This window comes from Opisthocomus hoazin, chromosome 19 (assembly GCF_030867145.1).
Source record: "Opisthocomus hoazin isolate bOpiHoa1 chromosome 19, bOpiHoa1.hap1, whole genome shotgun sequence".
In the NCBI taxonomy this organism is placed as follows: domain Eukaryota; kingdom Metazoa; phylum Chordata; class Aves; order Opisthocomiformes; family Opisthocomidae; genus Opisthocomus; species Opisthocomus hoazin.
In genome coordinates, this window is record NC_134432.1 from 151,365 (window position 1) to 178,586 (window position 27,222).

General features: G+C 49.6%; 1 protein-coding gene across 1 annotated transcript; it reads right to left on the minus strand.

Annotated features, from left to right (window-relative positions):
* Positions 1-1,883: 1,883 nt before the first annotated feature.
* Positions 1,884-23,947, minus strand: LOC142363667 (olfactory receptor 14J1-like). Its single transcript, XM_075439815.1, has 5 exons — positions 23,909-23,947; positions 23,107-23,175; positions 22,639-22,791; positions 15,360-15,415; positions 1,884-2,703 (listed from the first exon to the last, which is right to left on the minus strand). The coding sequence occupies exons 1-5, from the start codon at positions 23,945-23,947 to the stop codon at positions 1,884-1,886; spliced, it is 1,137 nt and encodes a 378-aa protein (XP_075295930.1).
* Between the last annotated feature and the right edge of the window lie 3,275 nt (positions 23,948-27,222).

Genomic DNA, 27,222 nt, shown 5'->3' on the forward strand with positions numbered 1-27,222 from the left:
ACGACAAGGGGTGATGGACACAGAAAAAAACACATGACATTCCATCTGAAGTCCAGAAAAAACTTTATCACTGTGAGGGTGATCAAACACTGGAACAGGTTACTCAGAGAGGTTGCGGAGCCTCCATCCATGGAGGTACACCAAACCCACCTAGACAAGGTGCTGAGAAACCTGCTTTAGCTTACCTTGCCTGAGCTGGGGAGTTGAACTCCAGAAGTCCCTTCCAAACGCAACGTGTCTGCAATTTTGTGAGTTTAAATGAGAAAAGTAAGATTGGAAGAAAAGCACAACACATAGCCGTGACCTGAAATCCAGTGGGATCCTGTGCAGAGGACCCGTGCTTCAGAATGGAAAAAATGTGAGGAAGAAAAAGTGGCAGAGATGCTCTGCACTGACAGTAACCCCCCATTCACCATCCTGCCTGCACCTCTCACAGTCACCGTGGGTTGAAGCATTGGGAACGGTGGAGTAAATTGAGCTGGCGAAAAAAGACTGGGGATGGGACATTGTTTGTAGTGTTGTTGGGGTTAAAACATGACGCATAATTTGTCACCATCTAAGTCTATTTTAACTGGCTATAAATGAAATTTCCTTTCCCCAGGTTAACTCTTCTTTGCCAGTGACAGTAAATGGTGACTGACCTCTCTGTCTCTGTCTTGATCCATGAGCTATTCCATGTTATTTTCTCCCTTTTATCCACAGATGGGAAGTGCTGGAGTGTGGGGGATGGTCAGGGAATAATGTGCTGGGACAGCTTCCATGGGGTGCACAGGGAACATGGCACAGGTCGGGCCTCTCTCTTCTGCACATTTCATGCTTTGCTTCCTTCACTGTGTCATCTGGCTCTGCACCACGCACACCCTCCTAGGTGTCCTCACTCTGCACACTGAAACAGCTGAGCTCTACATGGGTGTTTTCCTCTCCCAGACACTTTCCTGCCCAGCCCAAGCCAGCCCTTCCCCAGCTTTCTCCACCTCCCCTGCATTCTCACCATCCCAGTGTAGGAGAATAGTCCCCATAGAATTGCCCTCCATTGGCTGCTTTAGAACTCTGAACACTCATCCCACAGCCCCAGACCCTATGAAGGGCACAGGAGCTCCTGGGGAGCAGAGAGAGGTCTCAGCCTTCCCCATCAGCCCCAGGGCTGAGGGCCAGCCACAGCATGAGGAGACAGAGACCAGTGTCTCCCACGGTCCCCTCCTCTTGTCTCTAAGAGATGCTTATTGAAAACTATTGCATGTCCCTCTGAGCCAGCCCCTCTCCCCAGCACAAGACTCCTGGCCAAGGGGCTCCTCAGGCTGCTCCTGCTGCCCCAGCCATGCTGGCCTTGTCTGGTCTCTCTTTCTCCCTCCCCATGCTCCCCGCCAGACCATGAAGTGTCAATGCTACTCTGCAGGGCAGGTGTGTTGTGGCACCTGAAAGCCACGAGGAGAATGTCCAGGGAGTTCCCTACTTGTCATTCACCATTTCCATTGGAACTGGGTACTCACCGTTGGAGACACAGGACAGGCCATTTCCACAAACATCGCCCCATGCCCACCTCCCCTCATCCCATGGAGAACCCTTGCACAGTAGCACGGCCTTGGGAAGAAAATTATGTAGCATCTCCCTGATCTCAGCTTTCAGAAAAGATCCCAACCTCCAGACACTGGCATTGACAAAATCCCCTTTTATTAGAGAGGTTTCAACAGGGAGGCCACCTGTACCTACATGCCACACCAATGTGTAAAGACCCTTGGGTCATCAGACTTCATTCGTGCCTCAGGAGAAGTGGGGAGGATGCAGACATTCCTGGAGAAATAGAATTGTCACAGATAAAATGCCCAAAGAACAGGAGGTCTCCTAGATACATTGGAAATCACTTGTGAAGAGACATGGGGAGCTTATTGCTTCTGAAAGAATCCTGATTGAATGAGCTTCTTCAGGGCATCTTTGAGCTCCTGGTTCCTCATGCTGTAGATGAGGGGGTTCACTGCCGGAGGAACCACTGAGTAGAGGAATGACAATACCAGGTTCAGGGATGGCGAGGAGATGGAAGGAGGCTTCAGATAGGCAAACACTGCAGTGCTGTTAAACAGAGAGACCACGACCAGGTGAGGGAGGCACGTGGAAAAGACTTTGTGCCGTCCCTGCTCAGAGGGGATCCTCAGCACAGCCCTGAAGATCTGCACATAGGACAGCACAATGAAAACAAAACACCCAAAAGCTATGGAAACACTAACCCCAAGAAGCCCAACTTCCCTGAGGTAGGAGTGTGAGCAGGAGAGCTTGAGGATCTGGGGGATTTCACAGAAGAACTGGTCCACAGCATTGCCCTTGCAGAGGGGTATGGAAAATGTATTGACAGTGTGCAGGAGAGAATTGAGCAAAGCACTGCCCCAGGTAGCTGCTGCCATGTGGACACAAGCTCTGCTGCCCAGGAGGGTCTCATAGTGCAGGGGTCTGCAGATGACAACGTAGCGGTCATAGGCCATGACGGTCAGAAGACAACACTCTGCTGTGAGCAAGAAGGAAAACAGAAAAAGCTGGGCAGCACATCCCAAGTAGGAAATGGCCCTGGAGTCCCAGATGGAATTGGCCATGGATTTGGGCACAGTGGTAGAGATGGAGGCCAGGTCAAGAACAGAGAGGTTGAGGAGGAAGTAGTACATGGGGGTGTGGAGGTGTTGGTCGCAGGCTATGACAGTGATGATGAGGCCATTGCTGAGGAGGGCAGCCAGGTAGATGGCCAGGAAGAGCCAGAAGTGCAAGAACTGCATCTCCGATGTGTCTGCGAATGCCAGGAGCATGAGATCAGTGACAGTGCTGCCATTGGACATTTTGTCCCTCTGGAAATAGAAACACAGTCCAAGGAGTAAAAGGCAGTGACAGTTCAGGTGGTTCTTCTATGAGTCATTGCTATTAGACCCTCCCCCTGCTACACACACACCTTCTTTTCTCTTTCTGTGAGAATTTACTTCAGCTCTGTGACTGAATCTCTGGTTGCTGCTCCCTGACTGTGCTGTGAGGAGAAGGACCTCTTCCCACGGGCTGTTAAGGAGTCAGCCTTGCTCTACAGATGGGGGTTCATGGGTGTGGTGGAGGAAGCGACCTGTCTGGGTGTTTGTCAGATGAAACTGCTCCTTACTCAAAAGGGCTGGCCAGCACCTGCACTCCCTGCCCTGAGGAACTGAGATAGTAGAAGGAAGTTTGAAAGGTTTGTGATTTTTTAACAGCTCCCCTCATCTCACCTTGGGAATGTTCTCGGATGTCAGAAACCCTCAGCATTTCAGCTGCACTCAGGGAGAACAGGGCTGCCCAGCTGCCCTGGGCTTGCACTGTTCTGAGATGGAGAGTGATCGCACTCCCACGTTATCCTGAAAAGCCACCAGACAGCTGAGAGCAGAGGGATCCACAGCAGACCATCTAACATGTCACCCTTTCCTGACATCTCAGGACATCACTTCTAATCAAGGACACCTGCAGCTCAGTTCACCAACCCAAGAAGATTTCCTCGGTCAGGCATAGCATCTCTGCACCTCTCCTTTGGGGCTTTCAGATAACGCAGTTGTGTTACGAGAAAGATTTGCATTCTTGAGGACAGCTCAGATCTTGAAACGACACATGAAGAACATAGCCATGTGTCCTAATGGTGGATTCAGATTATGGGAAAAATTACTTGTTCTCTGGGCTCACAGACTTCACTGCCCACAGGCCCACAGCTTAGACACAGCTGACACACCTCATTCGCCTGCACGGGAGGACCCACAAGATCAGAGCTTGACTCTGCAGCTGAAACTCCCATCCTCAGAGAGCCTGACTGAGAGAGCAAGGGAACAACTTCAGTAACACAGACAAGTAGAGCAAGAAGGAGAAACACAGTGAGGCTCTAGATGAAAGAGGCAGAGGCAGCTGGGCACTCAGGACACTGCTACCTTCACCTAGCTGTGCACTTTCCAGACACCAACATTGCCAGGTCATTGCTCTCTGCCCCTGTGCTCCTCAGAGGGAACCAGGCATGTGGCTTGAGATTGTCATAGTCATCCCTCCTTTGACTTCACATATCCCCTGGTAAATATCCTGGGCTGATCTGGATCTGTGAGCAGCCCTGACCCATGCGGTGATTTCTCAACCACAGAAGGACCCTGCCCTGCCTTCCTGGGGGTTTCTCCTTCCACCCATAGTTTCTCCTCACAACTCTGCAAGGAGCTACCTGGGCAGGCTGAGTGCGGGCCCTGGCAGGCAGCAGAGTCTCTGCCCCAGCACACAACCCCTGGGGTGCACAGACCCTGCTTGGAAGGACAGCTTGGGGCAGCCCGGGCTGCACATCCACCTTCCCAACCCTGCAGTCGTCCCTGGGAGAAGGCAGCTGTCATGGCCTGTCCCTCTGAGGGTGCAGCAGGCAGTCCCTGCTTTGCAGCACATCCTCACCTCCTACAACAGAGAAACTGTGATATTCCTCATGGTGGATCCCATAGGCAGGGAGTTGTGCCAGCTTGAGGAGATCTTTCCACAAAGTGCAGACACATTGTCCTTCATGCAGAGACTTACTGTGTGAAAGGCTGAAAAGATTTCTCTCCCCCTCTGAGCTCTCGGCATCCTCTCACCCCACGCTGTCTTTAACCTCTCTCTGCCTCACTCCTCTCTCCTCACTGCCTGCAGGCAGTGCCCTCAGCCCTGTTGTGCTTTGCACAGGAGCTGCTCCTGGACAGAGCTGTCTCTCCACAGCTCTGCCTGCTGCCATGAGCTCCCTCCATCCCAGGAGCCCAGCCCAGCTCAGCAGCAGAGGACCAGCCCAAGGCACTACTTTCTCTACCATCTCTGTTCTCCCTTGAGATGTCTTTTGGTCTCCAGGACAACTTGCTGTGAAACAAGCTGAAGCATCACTGATGTTGCCTCCCTCAGCTGGGGAGAGACACTTGGTTTCGACAGTGGCATTTCTACTCTCAGAGAAAGGGTTAGAAACAAAAATCTTCTTTCCTTGTCTCATCGTCACAAAGGAAAACCAGAATGTGACAGGGAGTGATCTCCTTTACCCCTGCTGAAGGAAGGGATACAGCCTGGTCATTCAAGGCATCTCATCCTTGGTTTGAAGTCCTAGAAGAGGACTCAGGTCTCTCTCATGCTCACCACAAAACCCACAGGAGGTGGGATTTCTCTTGTCTCATTCAGATGGGCACCAACCTGCATGGCAGCTCCTTGTCTCAGCTCCCTGCTAATTCATGGAGGTAGAGGGCAGGAGGAAGATGTGCAGACACAGACACCTGGTGACAGGTTTGGTTCCAGAGGTGACCAAGATGTGTGCTGGTAACTGCAAGCTCCATTAGAGCCTTCCTTCCTAAGGTCAGCTTCACCTCCAACACAGGCCCTCAGGGCTGCAGAGACACAGCAGACAACATACCCCTCTCCTGGCCTTGCCAAAAGCAGGGTTTGCTCTCTTGGTGGGCACCTCATTTCTCCTTTACATTGCCACCTGCCATCCCCTCCAGCATGTCTCTGCTCTGAAGCAAAGCCTTTGCACACACAAGGCCTTGGGCACTTGGTAGCAGGTTTCTTTCTGCAAGTCTGCTCTCAGCCCCGATAGGCCACAGCTGAGGTGCTGCAGCCCAGCCATGCACCAATGACCTCAGCCTCAGACACAGAGAGGACGAGCTGGACCCCCCCAAGCTATCTCTTCGTCCCACTTGGAGGGAAGAACAGCTGAGGAAATTTGGGACAGCTGACATGATTGTTGTGCTGTGATGGGTGAATACAGACAAGAAGGAGTGAGAGGACAGAAAGAGAGGTGTCCTCAGTGTGAAGGAGCTTCTTAGATGTGTGGAGCTCCTCTATGGGATGAACAATTTGGGTAAGCCCTTATGGGTCAGGTTCAGAGCAGAGTCTGGTAAGAGTGATGCTCTGGTGGGAGATAAAGAATGAATTAATGTCCCTTTGCTGACTTTAATCACCTTGGCATTCCCTGGAAGGTGACCACAACAGCATGCAATCAGTGCTGGAGGTGTCTGGAGGATCTTGGTCAAAACAAAGTTTGGGAGACTAATCTTTGTAGCTCAGCTGCCAGACTGATCAAAAATGGTGATGGTCATACGCATCTGCTACTCACACAGAAGGGAGAGCTGATCATGGATGTGAAATCCAGAGTCAGCCTTGGCTGTCGTAACCATGAAATAGTGGGGTGCCACTTCCCACAGGGAACGAGAACAGAAGACTGTAGATGTTAGACCTCAAATTGTTGTCCCAAAAGTGTGATTGTTTACCCGGTGTGCAGTAAGCCAGGTATCTTGGCAGGTATGCACAGATGTGGGTGCTAGGTGATAATTTCACAAAGCTAGCACACAGCTTAGCAGAGTCAAAAGGACTGTGTACTCTGGGATTCACAGAGGACCTGCATATGTCTGAACTGCCTGGGAATCCCCCAGGGCATTCCCCGCTCATTTCTCCTGTTGGTCACTCCAAGGATGTTGTATCTCCATCCACCACAAGAGCCATGGGAGCTGTCCTGCCCCACCTCAGCTCTTGTTCCACTGATGTCACAGCTCTGCAATGGCTCTTCATGCACCTTGGGCCGTGGGCTTTGTTGTCCATTTGGGCTACAGCTCTTCAGTTTTGGCACTAGGGACAGGGTAGATTTTCACGTGGAAACCTGGTACCCAAAGATGTGACCCCTTGTGTGAAAGGCTTTGCTCCACAGCAGAGGCATGCTGCAGTGCATGGCAGATGGCAACACAATGATGAACGATGGTTCCACAACAAGAACAAAAGCTGCAGTCCCCAAAGGTCAGAGAGAAGCAGGCCTGGGCTGGGCAGCCCTGGCAGGGGAGGGGCAGCATCTGGGGCCTTGTCTTGGAGGCTGGTGGGGAGTCCCTTTGGCCAACTGAAATGATAGAAGATGATCACATTTAGGACAACTCAACCTGTACCTACGAAGTAGGCTTAGGGCAGTTGATGGAGGTGTTCATCTGATGAAACTGAGCCATGTGCCACGGGGGGAGCTCAGTCTGTCAATCTCTTCTCCATCAGCTGTATTTCCTGCATCTCCGCTAAGTGGAACCGAAGGTTTCCCATGGACATCCCTACACTGCCTAACCTATTCCAGGGCAGCTGCCCAACTTCATGGCCAACTCCAGCCCTGTAGTGCTCCCTCAGATGCCAAAGCTGCCCAGCACCACTGGAGTGTACAGCTGGCTGGACAGTGCAGGACCTGCAGGACAGCTACTCCCCCTGAGAGCTGGTCCATAACAGACACCCCAGGGCATCTCAGGGAGATTTGGGGCGTGTGAGCAAGGGTCAGACTGCCAGCCCTGCAGTGAGACAAGGTCTGTCCAACGTCTTTCCAGCAGATGCAGGTGGTGCATAAATCTGAGGAAGATCACAGCAAGGTCTCCACTTGTGTGCCAACACTTTGAAATGCTGCTGATCCTTCTTACTCTCATCCTTTATTCACCCTCCTGATGATACAATCAAGGAACATGGGTGTTAGAGATTGATCACTGGAGAGAGTCCAGAGGAAGACTACGAGGATGAGGAGGGGACTGGAGCATCTCTCCTATGAGGAGAGACTGAGGGAGCTGGGCTTGTTCAGCCTGAAGAAGAGAAGCCTGAGAGGGGACCTAATATACTCTTCTAAATTTCTGCAGGGTGGGTGTCAGGAGGATGGGGTCAGACTCTTTTCCAGTGGTGCCCAGTGACAGGACAAGGGGCAGTGGGCACAAACTGAAGCAGAGGAAGTTCCAGCTGAACACGAGGAAGAACTTTTTCCCTGTGAGGGGGACGGAGCCCAGGAACAGGCTGCCCAGGGAGGTTGTGGAGTCTCCTTCTCTGGAGATATTCAAGACCCGCCTGGAGGCGGTCCTGCGCAGCCATCTGTAGGCGACCCTGCTTCAGCAGGGAGTTGGACTGAGTGATCCACAGACGTCCCTTCCAACTCCTACCATTCTGTGATTCTGTGATTCTGTGATTGTAGGGGAGACTGATTATGACTATAGAATAGAATAAAATCATAGAAATAGACCATAGATTCATTTGTGTGAATACAGGATACAGGTGTGTTAGGAAACCATACGACCATGGAATGCTCCACTCAGTTGTCTCCTGTATAGGCCTTATCATGGTTGGGTTAATAACCAACTGACCTAGCATAAGAGAAGAATAAGGTGTAGCAAGATGAATGTCATAGGTCAATAGGTTACATTTTAGAAATAGGACTCAGTTTAACAGAACATCTTGAAGTCTCTCGAAGTCTTTCTCAGGACTGTACCAAACAGAATTCACAGAAGAAGATGAAGGACAGATGACAACCCCGAGACGACCCTGAAACCGAGCAGGACCTGCAACCAGCGAGGGAGAATTCCACAAAGACAGAAGAATAGAGAGAACTTAAGAAAAGATATACTTAAAGAAACAGAATGGTTGCTTAGAAACTTATGAAGATTCTAGACTTGGTGTAATCGGTTTAATAAATGTATATAAACTGGTCTAATGAGTTGAGCTTTGCCACTCACTGAGGTGATGGCCCAGCTCTGAGTTGAGAACAAAGCAACACCTAGTGTAACCCAGTCATGGTACAGTAAAATAGTTAACAAGGGGAATGATTTTCACAGTCTACCTGAATCACACCATGTCCATAGTCATACACTTTCTCAGCAGCACCTTGTCCTGCCTGGAGATCAGCTTGACCTCCTCCACAGACGCGCATGGACTGCAGAGACACCATGGGCAGCAAAGCCCTCTCCTGTCAGGACTGCAAAGGCCGGCCCAGTTTCTCTCTTGCCTTGGGAAGCATGTGATTTTCTCACCTCGTGGGCACCTCATTTTGTGCTTGTGTTGCCAGCTGCTGTCCACTCCATGTCTCTGGTGTGAATGGAAGCCTCCACTTGCACAGGGTCTTGGGCTCAAGATCAGTGGCAGGCTTGAGCTTAGCGCTTGCACCACAGCTGAGGTGCAACACCTCAAAGATGTATCAGTGCCCTCAGCCTGGGGCAGAGACAGGAGGAGCTGGAGCCCTGTGTGCTGTCACAGAGCTCCAACATTGATGACTAGTACCTGCTGAGGTGTGTAGGACAATGTCGTGGTTTAAGCCCAGATGGCAACTCAGCCCCGAGCAGCCGCTCGCTCATTCTCCCCTGAAGGGATAGGGGAGAGAATCAGAAGGGCAAAAGTGAGAAAACTCATGGGTTGAGATCAAGACATTTTAATAGGTAAAGGAAAAGTCACAAGTGCAACTAAAACGAAACAAGGATTTCCTTCACTACTTCCCATAGGCAGGTGTTCAGCCATCTCCAGGTAAGCACAACTCCATCACATGTAAAGGTTACGTGGGAAGACAAAAGCCAGAACTCTGAATGTCCTCCACCTTCCTTCTTCTTACCCTCGGTTTATATGCTGAGCATGATGACATCTGGTATGGAATATTGCCTTGGTCAGTTGGGGTCAGATGTCCCCTGCCAACTTTGTGTGCACTTCCCGCCTACTCGCTGGAGAGGTGGTGTGAGAAACAGAGGAGGCCTTATTCCTGTGTAAGCATTGCTCAGCAGTAACTGCAACATCCTGCTATTGTCAACATGGTTTTCAACACAAATCCAAAACACAGCCCTTTACTAGCTGCTGTGAAGAAGAACTGACTCTATCCTGGCCAAAACCAGCACAGCAAGTCAGAAAGCTTGAGGTGCTGTAATGGATGGATACAGACTCGAAGGAGACAGTGGGGAAGATGTCAGGATGCCCTCAATGTAGGAGCTGCCTGCATGAACAGAGATCCTCTAAGGGTTGGGCAGCAGACTGAGCTCTTTTGGGTGAGGGTCAGCGGATAGACCAGTTAAGGAGATATCATGTTAGGAGACAAATACCTGGAATCACATAAGGAAGAGGATAAAGGCTTATTTTACCAATTCCAGATGATTGACCCCACATCACCCTTGGAGACTTTAATTGCCCCGACCTCATGGGAAGGGGAAAGTGCAGGGTGCCATCAGCCCCAGAAGTTTCTGCCGGTTCTTGGGGCCAGCTTCTTAGCGCAGCTTGCAGATGTGTCAACACAGGCGACGCTCTCCTGGACGTGGTATTTGCAAACAGACAGAAGTGGATCAGGGATGTGAAATCCAGTGCCAGGCTGACCTGAGCTATGCTGTGGGCATTCTGGTGCCCAGCCACAGCCATGGGTATAGCCAGGCCTGGCCGTGGACCTTGCTGGTTCTGACTTGCAGACTGACTTCCCAGCTTGATCCTTTATGGGCGCCCAATGGCACAGAACCCTGTCCCTCCAAGTGCCAGACTCCAGGCAACACACAAAGTTCCAGCAAAGCCATTCGACTGCAGTGCTTGTACAACCAGGCCCTGGAGGTGCTCAGCATGCAAGAGCCAAAGGGGGGCAGATGGAGGGGAAACCCTTGAATGCTTCAAACAATCAAGTTTTGTAGCAAAACTAGCTTCATAAAGTCATAAAATCAGCGAGTGGTTTGGGTTGGAATGGACTTTAAAGAGCATCTCATTCCAACTTCCCTGCCATGGGCAGGGACACCTGCCACTAGACCAGGTTGCTCAAAGCCCCATCCAACCTGGCTTTGAACACTGCCAGCAGGGAGGGGGCAGCCACAGCTTCTCTGGGCAACCTGTGCCAGGGCCTCATCATGATCATAGGAAAGAATTTCTTACTAAAATTTAATCTCAGTCAACCCTATTTTAGTTTAAAGCCATTAGCCCTTGTCCTGTCACTGCATGCCTTTGTAAAAAGTCCCTCTCCAGGTTTCTTGCAGGCCCCTTCAGGCACTGGAAGGCTGCTTTAAGGTCTCCCCGCAGCCTTCTCTTCTCCAGACTGAACAGCCCGAACTGTCTCAGCCTTTCCTCACAGCAGAGGCTTTCCAGGCCTCCGACCATTGCTATGGTCTCCTCTGGCCCCACTCCAACAGCTCTGGGTCTGTCCTGTGTTGAGGACTCCGGACCTGAATGCAGAACTCCAAGGGAGGTCTCACTAGAGTGGAGCAGAGGGGCGAAATCCCCTCCCTTGACCTGCTGCCCACGCTGCTGAGGATTCAGCCCAGGATAGGGTTGGGCTTCTGGGCTACGAGCACCCATTGGGGCGTCATGTAAAGCTTCTCATCAATCCAGAAACTGAAGTCTCTCTCCTCAGGGCTGCTCTCAACCCATTCTCCACCGTGCCTTTAGTTGTGCTTGGGATTGCCCTGACCCATGTACAGGACCTTGCACTTGGCCTTGTTGAACTTCATGTTGTTTGCAGAGGCTCACCTCTCAAGCCTGTCCAGTTCCCTCTGAGTGGCATCCCTTCCCTGCACCATGTCGACCTCACCACACATCTTGGTGTCGTTGGCAAACTTGCTGAGTGTCCACTCAATCCAACCTTCTGTGTTGCCAACAAAGATGTTTTCCTCTCCAGGGCACTTTCCTGGGAATATTCTTGAGAACATCACTAGAAGCAGCCCGAAGCCTTCAGACCCTGCCTTGAGGAGATCCCATTTCATGATGGAAATGCTGTTATGTGTGTCACCTCTGTCACAGGAGTGCCCAGTGCTTGTCCCTGCCTGCTGTCACAGGCCTGCCACACCGCAGCACTGTGGCAGAGCTGCCAGAGCACTCAGGAATTACAGTCACAAAAGGGCTCAGCAGGACTTCAGGAGGGCAGAAAGACTGCAGTTCAGGAAAGACCAAGAGCTGGTGCTCCCTGGCACTGCTGCTGTGCTGGGACTCTTTTCCCCTCCACCTCCAGAGGTGCCCCTGAAGGTCTAGAGAAAGCTTTGAAGGAAGGATCTTAGACAAACAAGTGGCTGCAGCAGTCTTCATATTCTTGAAGCACACCGAGAGCATGGCTCCTCTTTTACACAGTCTCTGGGTCACAGAAGCCAAGCAGATACTGACATAGCAGTGGGAGGAAAAATGGCGATTCCTTGCAGGGAAAATTATCACAACCAAAAAATCCCCAAACCCAAACCAAACAAACAACCAAAGACAGCCTGGTCCTGCAGTGCTTTACAATGTGAGCGATATGCAGAAGAAGGTGGGAAGTGTATTGTTACTTAAGAACATCCAGTCACCAGTTTCTGCACAGCGTCCTTGAGCTCCTGGTTCCTCATGCTGTAGATAAGCGGGTTCACTGCTGGGGGTACCACTGCGTATAGAACAGCCACCACTAGATCAAGCAATGGGAACGATATGGAGGGGGACTTCAGGTAGGCAAACAATAGAGTACCTATGAAGAGGGAGACCACGGCCAGGTGAGGGAGACATGTGGAAAAGGCTTTGTGCCGGCCCTGCTCAGAGGGGATCCTCAGCACGGCCCTGAAGATCTGCACATAGGACAGCACGATGAGAACAAAACACCCAAAAACTAAAGAAACACTGACTACAAGCAGCCCGCCTTCCCTGAGGTAGGAGTGTGAGCAGCAGAGCTTGAGGATCTGGGGGATTTCACTGAAGAACTGGTCCACAGCATTGTCCTTGCAGAGGGGTATGGAAAATGTATTGGCAGTGTGCAGGAAGGCATTGAGAAAGCCACTGTCCCAGGCAGCTGCTGCCATGTGGACACAAGCTCTGCTGCCCAGGAGGGTCTCGTAGTGCAGGGGTCTGCAGATGGCAACGTAGCGGTCATAGGCCATAACAGTAAGAAGACAATGCTCTGCTCCAACAAAGAAGATAGACAGAAAGAGCTGGGCAGCACATCCAGTGAAGGAAATGGCCCTGGTGTTCCACAGGGAATTGGTCATAGATTTGAGGACAGTAGTGGAGATGGAGCCCAGGTCGAGGAGGGAGAGGTTGAGGAGGAAGAAATACATGGGAGTGTGGAGGCGGTGGTCACAGGCTATGACAGTGATGATGAGGCCATTGCTGAGGAGGGTAGCCAGGTAGATGGCCAGGAAGAACCAGAAGTGCAAGAGCTGCAGCTCCCTCTTGTCTGCAAATTCCAGGAGGACGAACTCGGTGATGGAGCTGCCGTTAGGCATTTGCTCTCTCTGGGAAAATATTCCTGTCCAAGGAGGAAAAAACAGTGGGAATTTAGGGGATACGTCTCTGAGCCTTTTCTTGCAGACTTTCCCCCTGCTACACCCCCCCCACCCCCCTTTCTTTCTTTAGGATACTTTCTTTAAGCTCAGTGGCCATAGCTCTCGTTGGTGCTGGCTGAATGTGCCATGAGGAAAAGGACCTTTGTGCACTGGCTGCCAAGGATTCAGCCATGCTGTGCAGCACTGGGGTTCGTGGGCATGGTGGGGATAAGGGGGCATCCTGGTGTTCGACTTTGACCTTTGAAACTGCTCCTGACTCAAAAGGGCTTTTCAGCACCTGCACTCCCAGTGCTAAGAAATGAGGAAGGCAAAGTCAGGCTGAGTCCTTTGGGATTTTCAGAGTTGCCCCCAACGCACCTGGGCAGTGTTCTGGGATGTCAGAAACCCTCAGCATTTCTGTTGCACTCAGGGAGAACAGGGCTGCCCAGCTGCTCTGGGCTTACACTATTCTGAGATTGAGAGTGATCGCACTCCCATGTTATCCTGAAAAGCCACCAGACACAGCTGAAGAGCAGCAGGATACACAGCAGACTACTAAACATCTCACCCTTACTCAAGGTCTCAGCACCCCACTTCTAGTCAAGGACACATGCGGCTCATTTCACCAACCCCAGAGCATTTCCTCAGTTGGGCGTAGAATCTCTGTGCTGCTTCATGGGGCTTTTCAGATAACACAATTGTGTTATTAGAAAGATATGCATTCTTGAGCCCTGCTCATAGCTTTGAAGAACACCTCAGGAAGATAGCCATGTGTCCTAGTGATGGATTCTGACTATGGGAAATCTAGCTTGTTCTCTGGGCCCACAGACTTCACTGTCCTATGTACCACAGTTTAGAGAAGACTGGCACACCTCATTCCCATGGACACGCCTACCTGGGAGGACCCACACAATCAGTGTCTGACTCTGCAGCTGAAACTCCCATCCCCAGAGAGCCTGATGGAGCGAACATGGGTACTACTTCAGTAATACAGACAAGTGGAGCAGGAAGGAGAAATACATTGAGGTTCGAGATGAAAGAGGCAGAGGCAGCCAGGCACTCAGGACACTGCTACCCTCACCCAGTTGCACACATTGCCAGGTCGTTGTGCTCTCAGTCCCTGAGATCCTCAGAGGGAACAGGGCAAGTAACTTGAGAGCTTGATAGTCACCCCTTCTTTGACCTTCCCCTTCACATATCAACAGGAAAATATCCTGGGGAGATCTGGATCTGTGAGATTCCCTGACCCCATGTAGCTGTTTCTTGATAGCAGAAGGACCCTGCCCTGCCTTACTGGGGTTTTCTGTTCCTCACACAGCTTCTCCTCGCAGTAACCTGGGGAGATCCTTGGGCAGGCTGAGTGCTGACCCTGGCAGGCAGCAGAGTCCCTGCCCCAGCACAAAGCCTCATGTTTGTGCAGAGACCCTGTTCTGCAGGACAATTTCGGGCAGCCCGGGCTGCACATCCACCTTCATAGCCCTGCAGCCATCCTTGCGAGAAGGGAACTGACTTGCCCTCTACCTGTCGTGGTGCAGCAGGCAAGTCCTTCTTTGCAGCACATTCTCACCTACAGCAAGAGAGAAACTGTGATATTCCTCAAGGTCCATCCCGTAGGCTGGGGGGTGTGACAGCTTTAGTAGATCTTTTCATAAAGTGCAGATATGTTGCCCTTCACGTGGAGACTTACCGTGCCAATGACTGAAAAAATCTTTCTCTCAGTGAGCTCTCAGCATCCTCACACCCCAGACTGCCTTTAACCTCTCTGCCTCACTCCTCTCCCCTCTGTGCCTGCAGGCAGTGCCAGCAGCCCTGCTGTGCTTTGCAGAGGAGCTGCTTCTGGGCAGAGCTGTCTCTTTGAAGTGTTTCCCTGTTGCCATGAGCTCCCTCCATCCCAGGAGCCCAGCTCACATCAACAGCACAAGACCGCCCAATGTGTCTCTGGTTCTGCCCTCTCCGGGCTCCCCCCAGGGAACCTGCTGTGAAACAGGATGAAGTCATCACTCATGTTCCCTCCCTCTGTTAGGGAGAAACACTTCTGTTCTACAGTGTCATAACTTTATTGGAAAAAGAGTAAGAAACAAAAGTCATCTTTCCTTGATCCATCATTAGACAAGACAACCAGAGAGTGACAGGGAGAGATCTCCTTTACCCCTGCTGAGGGAAGGGTTTCAGCCTATTCATCTGAGGCATCTCATTCTTGATCTGAAGTCCTGGAGCTAGAAGAGGACTCAGGCCTCTCTCATGCACACCACAAACCCACAGGAGGCGGGATTCCTCTTGCCTCAGTTCAGATGGGCACCAAAAAGGCTTCTGCATGGGAGCTCCTTGTCTCAGCTCCCTTCATTATTAATAAACATGGAGGGCAGGAGGAAGAACTTTAGACACAGATACCTGGTGACAGGATTGATTTCGAAGGAGACGAAGATGCTTGCGGGCAACTGCAAGCTCTATTGGAGCAGTTCATAGAGACACAGCAGTGTCTGAGGGCACCTTCCTGGAGGCTGGTGGGAAATGCCTTCGGTCAACTTCAATGACAGAAAGTGCCCACATTCAAGAGAACTGAACCTGCAAATATTTATATATGTCCAGGGCTGTTGATCGATGTAATCAGCTTGACCATATGGAGTCCTGCGGCACAGGGAGAGGCAGGTCTCTTTCTTCCTATTCTCCATCAGCTGTATTGTCCGCATGGCCTTAATAGTATGATGCGATTTGTCTCATGTTCATCCCCTCATTGCCTAACCTCATTCAGGGCAGCTGAATCCTCATGTATTTTACATTTACAGACATCTATGACTACTGAAGGTGCTAGGGCTCTCCAGGAAAACAGCATGAACCTGACATGCACAGCACAGGTCCTATGCGGGAACCCCATCCCCACTCAGACTCGCTGTGTTGACAGGTACCACCCAGGGCATCTCACACAGATTTGGTGCCTTTGGGCAGTGATGGAATCCCACCACTGCAGTGAGACAAGTTCTGTCCCTTCTCTATCCAGTGGATGAACAGCAGAGAGTGAACAACAAGCACATCACAGCAGGGTCTTCACTTGAGGGAATTCCCTCTCAAACTCTGCTCGTTGTTTTCTCCTCCAGTATTTAACCATCCCTTTGATGTCACAATCATGGATCAGGCCCATAATTTTCACAGTGACATCCACACCCAATGACATTTTCGACATCATCTCTTCCTTCCTGAGATCAGCTTCACCTCCACCACAAGCCCTCAGGGCTGCAGAGACAGAGCCGACATCAAACTCCTTTCCTGGCATTGTCAAAAGCAAGGTTTGCTCTACTTGTGGGCATCTCGCTTCTCCTTTACTTTGCCACCTGTTATCCACTCCAGCATGTCTCTGCTGTGAAGGAAAGACTTTGCACACACAAGGTCTTGGGCACTTGGTAGCAGGTTTCTTTTTGCCAGTCTGCTCTCAGCCCAGATGGGCCACAGCTGAGGTGCTGCAGCCCAGACATGCTCCAATGGCCTCAGCCTGAGGCACAGGGAGGAGAAGCTGGAGACCCCCAGGGCATCTTTTCATCCCACTTGGAGGGAAGAACAACTGAGGCATGTTGAGACAGCTGACATAATTGGGGTGCTGTGATGGGTGGATACAGGATGAGAAGGAGAAACAGGCCAGAAAGCTCAGGAGGTTGGTGTCCTGAGTGAGAAGGAGCTGCTTAGGTGTGTGGAGCTCCTCTATGGGATGAACAAGCTGAGTGAGTCTTTATCAGTCAGAGTCAGGGGAGAGACTGGTAAGGGTGACGTCCTGGTGGGAGGCAAAGAATGAATTAATGTCCCTTTGCTGACCTCAGTTACCTTGGCATTCCCTGGAAGGGGACCACCATAGCATGCAATTAGTCCTGGAGGTTTCTGGAGAGCCTGGGTGAAGACACAGCTTGGGACATCAATCTTTGTATCTCAGCTGTCAGATTGTTCAAGAGTGGTGATGCTCATATGCATCTGTTAGTCAAAAAGAATGAAAAGCTGGTTCAAGGATGTAAAAACCTGTGTCAACTGTCGCTGTCATAACTGTGAAATAGTGGACTCTGATCTCCCAAGGAGGAGAGCAGAAAAATGCAGATGCTGTGCCTCAAAGAAGCTGATTTTGGCCTACTCTTGTGACTTTTAGTGAGTAAGCCCATGTGAGCAGCACACAAGGGCAACAGAGCTCAGCACAGCGGGTCTTCAAGGACAGTGTCTTCCAGGCAGGAGACTGTGCATGTCAATAGTCAGGACAAGAAGCAGAACTATCAGGAGAGAAGCTTGGGCAAATAAGAAACTCAGGGAGAAGCTCCAAGAATAAAAGGGAGTATACAAGAGATGGATGCAAGGATGGAAACAAAGGAGGAATTCAGAAATGCTATGGGTTTTAGAAAAGCCAGAGCTCCGTTAGAGTTGACATTTGCAAGGGAGTTAAAGGCCACAGCAATGAATTGTTACTCCTTTAGAACAATTAAAAAAGAAACAAAGACAGTGTGTGGCCACTGTAGAATTCAGGAAGAGCAGAGGTGAATAGGTCTGAAATTATCTGTGTCCTCTTTGCCTCAGAATCCACCTGCAAGGTCTCCCTGTTCTGGGTGTCTAAGAGGAAGAACCCTAGGTGAAACACAGCAGTGGATGGAGATCAAGTCAGGGGTTACTTAGATAAGGTCAACCCTTTATAACCCACTGGACCAGAGGGGATGAGTCCAAGGATGTTGAGAGACCAGGCTGATGTCATAGCAGGGCTACTCTGATACACAATGGAATTTCATTGTGACTGGAGAAAGCAGAAAGCACCTCTTTCATACATCTTGTAGAGACCCAAGGACTGATCAGGGGAATTACAGGCTGCAGAGACAGAAGCAAGGAGCTGTGTGGCTGGGCAGCAGCTCTCTGGAAATGGTGCTGGTGGTCCTTGACTTCATTAGGCAAACCACGACCCAGCAGCAAAGGCAGCCAACAGCATCCTGTACGAGCAGGAGCCCAGGCAAAAATAGTGATTGTCACCCTCTGCTCAGCACCTTTCACACCACACCCTGCACAATGACAGTGAGACAAAGGCAAAGAGGAACAGGTTCACTAAAGGGCCACTAAGGTGGTAATCCTCCACTGTTCTTCAAGTGTTTGTGTGATTTCCCTAAAAGCATCAATATCTGCAACAACAACAACCAGAGAACTAATCTCCCTAATTATAAATATCTGCAGGGGAGCAATCTGCATCTGTGGTAGCCCCTCTGGGTAATGTCAGTGGAATCAGTATTTGCAACACCTAATCCACAAGTACATGTCTGAAGCCCTTCAGATGAAGGATGATCTTGAAAAAGTCACCATGTGTATTCCGAGGCAGCATGGACACTGCTAATTTCCCTCCCCAGAGAGTAGCAGAGGCTGGATCCCCTCCTCAGGACACACTCCTTACCAGGAAGCCACAGGCATGAGGGAGCTCACCTGGTTCTTAAGGGCACATCACTCGGCATCTGTTTTGATCCATGTGGTGCTTTTCTGTGACTCTTTCTGCAGACGCGTACATAAAAAGACAGCAGTTTCATAAGAGATAACCATAAAGGCCCTGCTATGCATGAGAAAGCTCACCATGAGGCAGCAAAGAAGACTGTAATAATCACCAGGAAAATCCAGGAAGAATACAGAATTGCAGAATATCTTGGGTTGAAAGGGACCTTTAAGTCATCTAGTCCACCCCCCTACTTTGAGCAGGGACATATTCAACTAGATCAGGTTGCTCAGAGCCCCGTCCAATCTGACTTTGAATGTGTTAAAACATGCTCTTCTGTATATTCAGAATTCATCTTTTTTATCAAGCAATATTTTTAGGTCTGATATTCTTAGCATAGTCTCTGTTAAGAATTTGCATAGATTCTGCAAGAGAATCTTTCTCCTGCTCTCTCTGCAATATTTTTTTTGCTTTTTTTACTTCTTACACTCTTTTGCCTTCCATTCATTTAACAGTAAACAAACAATATTTATTGTCTGTGCAAGTAAAGACTCTTCCCAAGAATATTAGTTACACTTGAAATTCTGAAATAATTGTTCTTTTCAGAGGTATAGGCAGATAATACAAAACTGTTTGCTGTGGACATGAGGCCTCACATGTTCAGAATACATTTGATATTGTACAAGTGAGTCAAAAGATTCTTTATCTGTTATTTTTAATAGACTCAAAAGCTGTACATACTAGAAGAAAAATTGAAAAACTATTTTGAAGAATGGTTGAGGTTGAAAGCTTCCATGTCCGTTAAGTTTCGGTTTACATGACTTTTCTTATGCTGTTTATGTCAATACTTAGTGATCTTCCTCCTCTTGTCACCGAAAATCCAGGAATAACACCTCGTAACACCACTGTAGTGTTAAAAGGCAGGCATTCTTTATTGCAGCGCTGGATGCACGAGGGATAATTCCTCCAGACGTGCATACCTCATAACTTTTCCATGCAGTTTATATAGATTAAAAATATATATATTTATTTTATTCATGCATATTCAATATTATTCTCTTTGCCGACTGATGTAGACTTTCTCGCTTCTTACGTAGATTGTTGCGCAGACTCAGTCACCCTCTTCTATTATTTGTTTTTGGGTAGGTGGTATTACTTGAGTAGGGGGTCAGTGAGTCGGTGGTCGTGGTCTCCCCCTGCCAGAATCACCTTTTGCCCACTAGGCTCTCAATCTTGGAAAACCTGGTCAGTCTCTTCAGTCCGTTTCACAGAACCACACTCCATCATTTCTCCTGACAAAAACAGCATTACCCACTATGGTTAGCGTTAGTGGTTACCTAGAGAATAGACCTCTGTTTCCAGACCTGATGTCCAGGTGGGTTGGGCTGTACTAGGAACACAGCAGCACTGTTCATGTTTATGGTCAACTGATTCTATCACCCTGGATACATTTCCCCCTTTTCGAAGTGTTGAAATAATCGTTACTTTCAATACTTCCATGTTAAATCAAATTACATTTCATCACACATTGATTCAATGTCTGCTGAGCCACTCTCCATCATCTTTGAGAGGTCCTGGAGGACTGGAGAGGTGCCCGAGGACTGGAGAAAGGCCAATGTCACTCCAATCTTCAAAAAGGGCAAGAAGGAGGACCCAGGGAACTACAGGCCGGTCAGCCTCACCTCCATCCCGGGAAAGGTGATGGAGCAGCTTATCCTGGAGGCCATCATCAAGCAAGTGGAAGAAAAGAAGGTTATCAGGAGTAGTCAGCATGGATTCACCAAGGGGAAATCATGCCTGACCAACCTGATAGCTTTCTATGATGACATGACTGGCTGGGTAGACGAAGGGAGAGCTGTGGATGTTATCTACCTTGACTTCAGCAAGGCTTTCGACACAGTCTCCCATGATATCCTCCTGGGGAAGCTGAGGAAGTGTGGGCTGGATGAGTGGTCGGTGAAGTGGATAGAGAACTGGCTGAATGGCAGAACTCAGAGGGTTGTCATCAGCGGCGCTGAGTCTAGTTGGAGGCTGGTGACAAGTGGTGTCCCTCAGGGGTCAGTACTGGGCCCAGTCTTGTTTAACTTCTTCATCAACGACCTGGATGAAGAGTTAGAATGTACCCTCAGCAAGTTTGCTGACGACACCAAACTGGGAGGTGTGGTAGATACACCGGAAGGCTGTGCTGCCATTCAGCGTGACCTGGATAGGCTGGAGAGCTGGGCAGAGAGGAACCTGATGAGGTTCAACAAGGGCAAGTGCAGGGTCCTGCACCTGGGGAGGAACAACCTCATGCACCAGTACAGGCTTGGGGCGGACCTGCTGGAGAGCAGCTCTGCGGAGAGGGACCTGGGTGTCCTGGTGGACGACAGGTTAACTATGAGCCAGCAGTGTGCCCTGGCTGCCAAGAAGGCCAATGGGATCCTGGGGTGCATCAAGAAGAGTGTGGCCAGCAGGACGAGGGAGGTTCTCCTTCCCCTCTACACTACCCTGGTGAGGCCTCATCTGGAGTACTGTGTCCAGTTCTGGGCTCCCCAGTTCAAGAAGGATGAAGAGCTACTGGAGAGAGTCCAGCGGAGGGCTACAAGGATGGTGAGGGGACTGGAGCATCTCCACTACGAGGAGAGGTTGAGGGAACTGGGCTTGTTCAGCCTGAAGAAGAGAAGGCTGCGAGGGGACCTTATAAATGCCTACAAATATCTGAAGGGTGGGTGTCAGGAGGATGGGGCCAAGCTCTTTTCAGTGGTGCCCAGTGACAGGACAAGGGGTAATGGGCACAAACTGAGGCACAGGAAGTTCCGTCTGAACATGAGGAGGAACTTCTTCTCTCTGAGGGTGACGGAGCACTGGAACAGGCTGCCCAGGGAGGTTGTGGAGTCTCCTTCTCTGGAGATATTCAAGACCCGCCTGGACAAGGTCCTGTGCAGCCTGCTGTAGGTGACCCTGCTTATGCAGGGGGGTTGGACTAGATGACCCACAGAGGTCCCTTCCAACCCCTACTATTCTGTGATTCTGTGATTCTGTGATTCAATATCTATTGCTAATAATGATCAAATTCTGCAATAATACAATTATTCATTATTCATTATATCACAGAATCACAGAATCACAGTATGGTAGGGGTTGGAAGGGTCCTCTGTGGGTCATCTAGTCCAAACCTCCTGCCGAAGCAGGGTCACCCAGAGCAGGCTGCACAGCACCGCGTCCAGGTGGGTCTTGAATATCTCCAGAGAAGGAGACTCCACAACCTCCCTGGGCAGCCTGTTCCAGTGCTCCGTCACCCTCAGAGGGAAGAAGTTCTTCCTCATGTTCAGACAGAACTTCCTGTGCTTCCGTTTGTGCCCATTGCCCCTTGTCCTGTCACTGGGCACCACTGAAAAGAGTTTGGCCCCATCCTCCTGACACCCACCCTGCAGATATTTGTGAGCATTTATGAGGTCCCCTCGCAGCCTTCTCTTCTTCAGGCTGAACAAGCCCAGCTCCCTCAGCCTCTCCTCGTAGCAGAGATGCTCCAGTCCCCTCATCATCCTTATGGCCCTCCGCTGGACTCTCTCCAGTAGCTCCTCATCTTTCTTGAAGTGGGGAGCCCAGAACTGGACAGAGTACTCCAGGTGGGGCCTCACTAGGGCATTGTAGAGGGGAAGGAGAACCTCCCTCGACCTGCTGGCCACACTCTTCATAATGCATCCCAAGATCCCATTGGACTTCTTGGCAACAAGGGCATGATGACTGGCTCATGGTCAACCTGTCATCCACCAGGAACAGGTGAGGTTTCTGAGTGCCAATGATTGAAAACTGAGAGCAGAGCCATCACATGTGGAGTGATCTAAAGGCTGTGCTAGTTCCAAACTCTTATCTTCAGCTCATTTCTCAGAGGCTTCCAATTTTGCTCCTTCCACCTCGCTGTCTTTTAGCACAGAAGTTGAGAGTACCCAAGTCAGAGCCTTGCTTTCAATTTTGTTTACAGCCTAAAGCACCCCATGGTGGGAAGACATCCCAGGAAGCTTGGAGAAGGTGAACATTCCCAGGAATCTCAGGAGGCCTGGAATACCAATAGCTGTGTTCAGGGAGCTGATCAAATGCATCGTCTCCATTTGCGTAATGGAGGCTTCGATGCCTGGTTCATGTGTAACCTCTTTCTGTGGGTGAAGACATTTATTGTGCAAGCAGGTCTGACCTCAGAGCTGGCCTCTCTTTGAGCTGGGCGCTGGAGTTGAGACCTTCTGAACTCCATTCCACCCTGAGCTGTCCTATAAAGTAGAGGCCCGCATAGCCACCTGCATCTCTTCTTGCAGAATGTGTAGTAAGGAAGAGGCTCATGGAAGGTTTGGTGGGGAAGAGACTGTTGGGGGTCTCTAGGGCAACCTCCAGTCTGGCGGTGACATTGTGGAGCTGAAACATGAAGAGCTCCAAAGGTAGAGATCTCATCAGTGCTCCTCCTAGTACATTTTATTTTGCTTAAAGCTCAGCTTAAAGCTCCCAAGAAGCATTTGGTGGCTGTTGCTTCTGTCCTATCTTACTAAAGCATATCCCAAAGTGTCATATCTAAACGTTGTTTGTTGAGGTGTTCAAAAAATGTGTAGATACCGCTCTTCGGGATATGGTTTAGTAAGCATGGTGGTTTTGGGTGGATGGTTGGACTTGATGAGGTCTTTTCCAACCTATGATTCTATGATTCCTGTGATTCCTATGATCACTTGTCGCTACAGTGGAGAGCTTGGCTCGGTCAACCCTCCATGTAGCTGTAGGCTCATACCACGGCAACCCATGCCTCCCCTTCAGGAGGCCAGAGATGCATAATTCCCTCAGACTCTCCTCACAGTTCGTGATTTACGCTGCCTTGTTTCATCTTGGCAAACCTTGTCTGGACCTTCTTCAATTTCTCCACTTTCCTTTTGAAATGTGAGGCCCACTGGCTCCTATGGCATCTGCTATCATGATGCCCAGGCCCTTCTCCTCAGAGCACTCGTTAGCCGGTCAGATCCCTCCCCTTTCTGCTGCATGGACTTGTTCTGCAGCTTTTCCTCCTAAGTCTTCAGGTTCCTGTTTGCCAAATCCCCAGGTGTGTCAAGGTCCCAAGGACAGGACCTGCAAGAATCCAGCTTTTAAAGTATGTGTAACAATGGTCATCCTAAGTTATGGTGCTTCCAACATTACTGTAAATTAAGTTGTTGGAGATAAGAAATGAGTACTAGTGTTCATGGAGTTTCTAAGCAAGCTAAGAGCAGTGCTGTAATCATCAATAGAACGGAGGGTCCAAAATGATCAAACGCAGGTTCAGTTGGGAAATGGTAAAGAAGACTCAGCAGTTTTTTGCATAGGAGGTGATAAGGATGGTTAAAGAGTACTGGAGAGGTGGGAAGAGTGAAAAGGGAACAAAAGGGGAAGCAAAGAAATTGATTGGGACTCTTTTGGGCATCCTTGTCAAGCAGCCTTGCTTCTGGACAACACTGTCTGGATCAGGAGAAGAAAGTTGCAGCTGATCTGACTATACCAACATCTGACTTACTTCCACAGTCGTGGGGTATCTGGGAGATTTCACTAGCATTCTTAAGGGAAGAGCAAGAGAGCAAGGAACCCCAGTATCATTTAGGTTTCCCGTCTCCTTCATGGGACTTGAGGAGGTCTCTGGTCTGGTCTTGCATTCACATTAGGGCCAGCTATGGAGTCAGACCAAATTGCTCAAGGCTTGATCCAGTGGTGGCTGGAAAGCTTCCAAGGACTGAGATGGAACAATGTCTCTGGAAGACTTGCTGCAATGTTTGGATGCCCTCGTGGACAAAAATAATTTCCTTATCTCTATCCTGAATGTTCCTTAGCTCCACATCTTACTATTGTCTGGTATCCTCCTGCCAAGCACCACGGTGACAAGACTGGCTCCATCTTCATGAACGCTTCCGCATAGGGACAGACAGGCTGTTGTGAAATTCTTGAGATCTTCCACTCTCCAGGCTAAACAAGGCCCTTGCCCTCCATTTCTCCTGCCAGACAAGTGCTTCAGCCTCTGAGAATCTTGGCAGCCCTGCAGAAAATCATTCACAGTTATCAACATATTCCTTGCTGTGGTGGGTAGACCCTGGCCAATAGCCCAGCAGCTTCTCACTCTTCCCTCCCCTTCCCCAGTGGGACTGGGCAGAGAACAGGAAGAAATAAAGTGTGAGAAGTTTCAGCTCAAGATAAGAACAGTTTAATAGGTGAAGAGATTTTAAAAGCCTCACCAAGTGAAACAAAGAACATCTTTCACCACCTCCCACAAGCAGACTGATGCCCAGCCACTCTCCAAGCAGCAGAATCCTTCAACAATCAAAACCTCCACCTCCTTCTTCCTCTGTCCCATACTTTTGTTCCTGAGCATGAGGTCCTATGGTAGGGAATATCCCTCTGGGCAGTTTGGATCAGCTGTCCTGGCTGTGTTCCCTTTCAACTTCTTTCCAGCTGCCTGTGTACTCACTACAAGGGAGCAGAGTGAGAAACGGTAGCCAAGACACTGGTGTGTAACAAGCATTAAATTTTCTCAGCTCCCAAGGGCACAGGAAACATCCATCCTCCAGGACTTCTGGTGGTCTGTCCCAGAAGAGAAGCCGTGCTGGGCTGGCCTTTATGCCTTAGCATAGTGAAAGCAAACCTGCAGCCCATGGAGGACCAAGGATATGCTGCCCATGAAGAGAAGCCAATGCAGCAGGACCTGCGGCCTGTGGGGGACCCACGGTGGAGCAGTCCATTCCTGAAGGACTGTACCCTGTGGAAAGGATTCATGCTGGAGCAATTTGTGGAGAACTGCAGTTGGTGGGAAGGACCCACAATGGAGAATTTCAGAAACAGAGTGTTATGAACTGACTGCCACTCCCATTCCACATCCTCCTTATGACACTAGGGTGTTAGGAGTTAGGAGTGCAGTTGAGCTTGGGAAGAAATGTGTGAGGAGTCAAGGATAATTCCCTCTGCTGCCCCACAATGCCCCAATATGTCCCAGTGACCTCCAGGTAGGGCATGACTCCTTCACCACTGCTCTCTCAGACTGATCATCCAGCTATTTTTTTACCCATTTTTTGTCAAGACATCCTGGTTGTAATGGCCTAACCAGGGTGAAAGGACATTGAGGGAGACCATGTCAGAAGGGTCAAAAATGGCATCCACTGTTCTTCACTCATGCATAAATTCTGATACTTCATCATGACAGCAACTAGGTTTGAGAGGCATGATTGATCCATCATCAATCCATGCTGACTGCTTTCGAACACGTTCTTCTTTATTAGGTGCACAGAAATGCCAAAGTGACCTTGTACAGCCTGGGGTTCCCTGGGTTGACGTTCTGACCTCTTTCAACAACAGACACAACATTGCCTTGCCCTCACTCGCAAGAGTCCTTGACCAATGCTATGAAGTTTTGAAAGGGATATTCCAAAGAAATGTCCATCTCCCCTTATAACATCATGACTGCTGTTCTTCCTGTTAAATGGTGTATTGAATTTCTCTATTTTTTCATGTATTTTCACCTGTCTTGACTATTTCTAAAGTAATTTTTTAAAGATGCAGGCTGCCTCGAAAAAGGCCATTTCCATCGTTGTCCAGTTTTCTCCTCCCTTTACTCTTTGTTCATTCAGATTCCTGTCACCTACAGAGGTCCTGTTTTGACATCAGGGAGGTAAAATTGTGCCTGCCTTTCAGTAGTCTCATTGTCTCCTTAGCCAACTCTGTAAGTGTGTTTATAACTTTTTTTTTCCTCTACCTCGTTATAATATTTCCCATAAGATTATGACTTATAGGAAGGCAACCTCATTAGATGTAGATTGTAATTACTATGTATTTTGTTTATGGAACATGATTATGCTTTAATTATTCCTTTCTTGCAAACAGGAAAACTCCTGCTGTGCCTGTGTGCAGCCAGCTCTCTGTGGAGAGGAGGTGGGAGATGGTGCGATGGAGCTGTAACATCCAGCTGCAGAGTTCAGTGGAGAAGGCTGATGCAAGGAACAGTGACACAACTCCCAGGTGGCCGATGAGAGAAATGTTGAGGTTTGGGAGGTGAGGAGCAAAGTTTTCCATAGAGTGTCAGACCTCAAGGCACTGCTTTTCCTACCTGTCCAGACATCCTGAGGAAACGCCATGAATCAGTATCGCTTGGAGAATGTTCCTACCACTTCCTCTGTAAACTGAAAAGCAATTAAAAATATCCCTTAAAATAAATAAATATTTTTATTAGGCACAGGATGACATCTTCCTCCTTATCTACACTATGACAAAGCTCCTGTTAGCAGTACACGTCTTGAAGAATTGAAGAAAATTACAGGAGCTTGTTAGCTTAGCACTTCCTGTATTTTAATGACTCCCATGGGGTATTTGGTGTTGAGTCCATGAACCTCAGATACTGAGAGGAGGTCGAAAAAAATGCTCAGGAAGGCAGAAGCAAAACTGAAAGTACCTGGAAGCATTGATTGGCCCCACTGAGGGCCATTACTGCAAAGCCTCCCCAGGGACTCGTTAGAGCAGAGAATTGGAGGCCATGATTGCAGGTAGGCAAAGGCACTGTGCAGGTGGCTGCATAGCTAAGAAAAAAAACCCCTTGTTCTGCTTTACGAAGCAGAAAGGCCAAGGGCTGAGCCCCAGGCCCTGGGAAGGCAGATCCTGTCCTTCACCTGTGGCTCAGGGTTCTTACTGGGTACTGCTGGATGTGAGGCTGAGCAATGAAAAGTGTACGAAAAGTCTGCGAAACCTCCCAGCCTTCCAATGAAGAGATGAGGAAGAAACAAAGTCCAGAGCCTCAAAAGAATATTTCTCCTGCTTGGCCTCAGTGGTACAGGCAACATCCATAGCCAAGCAGAC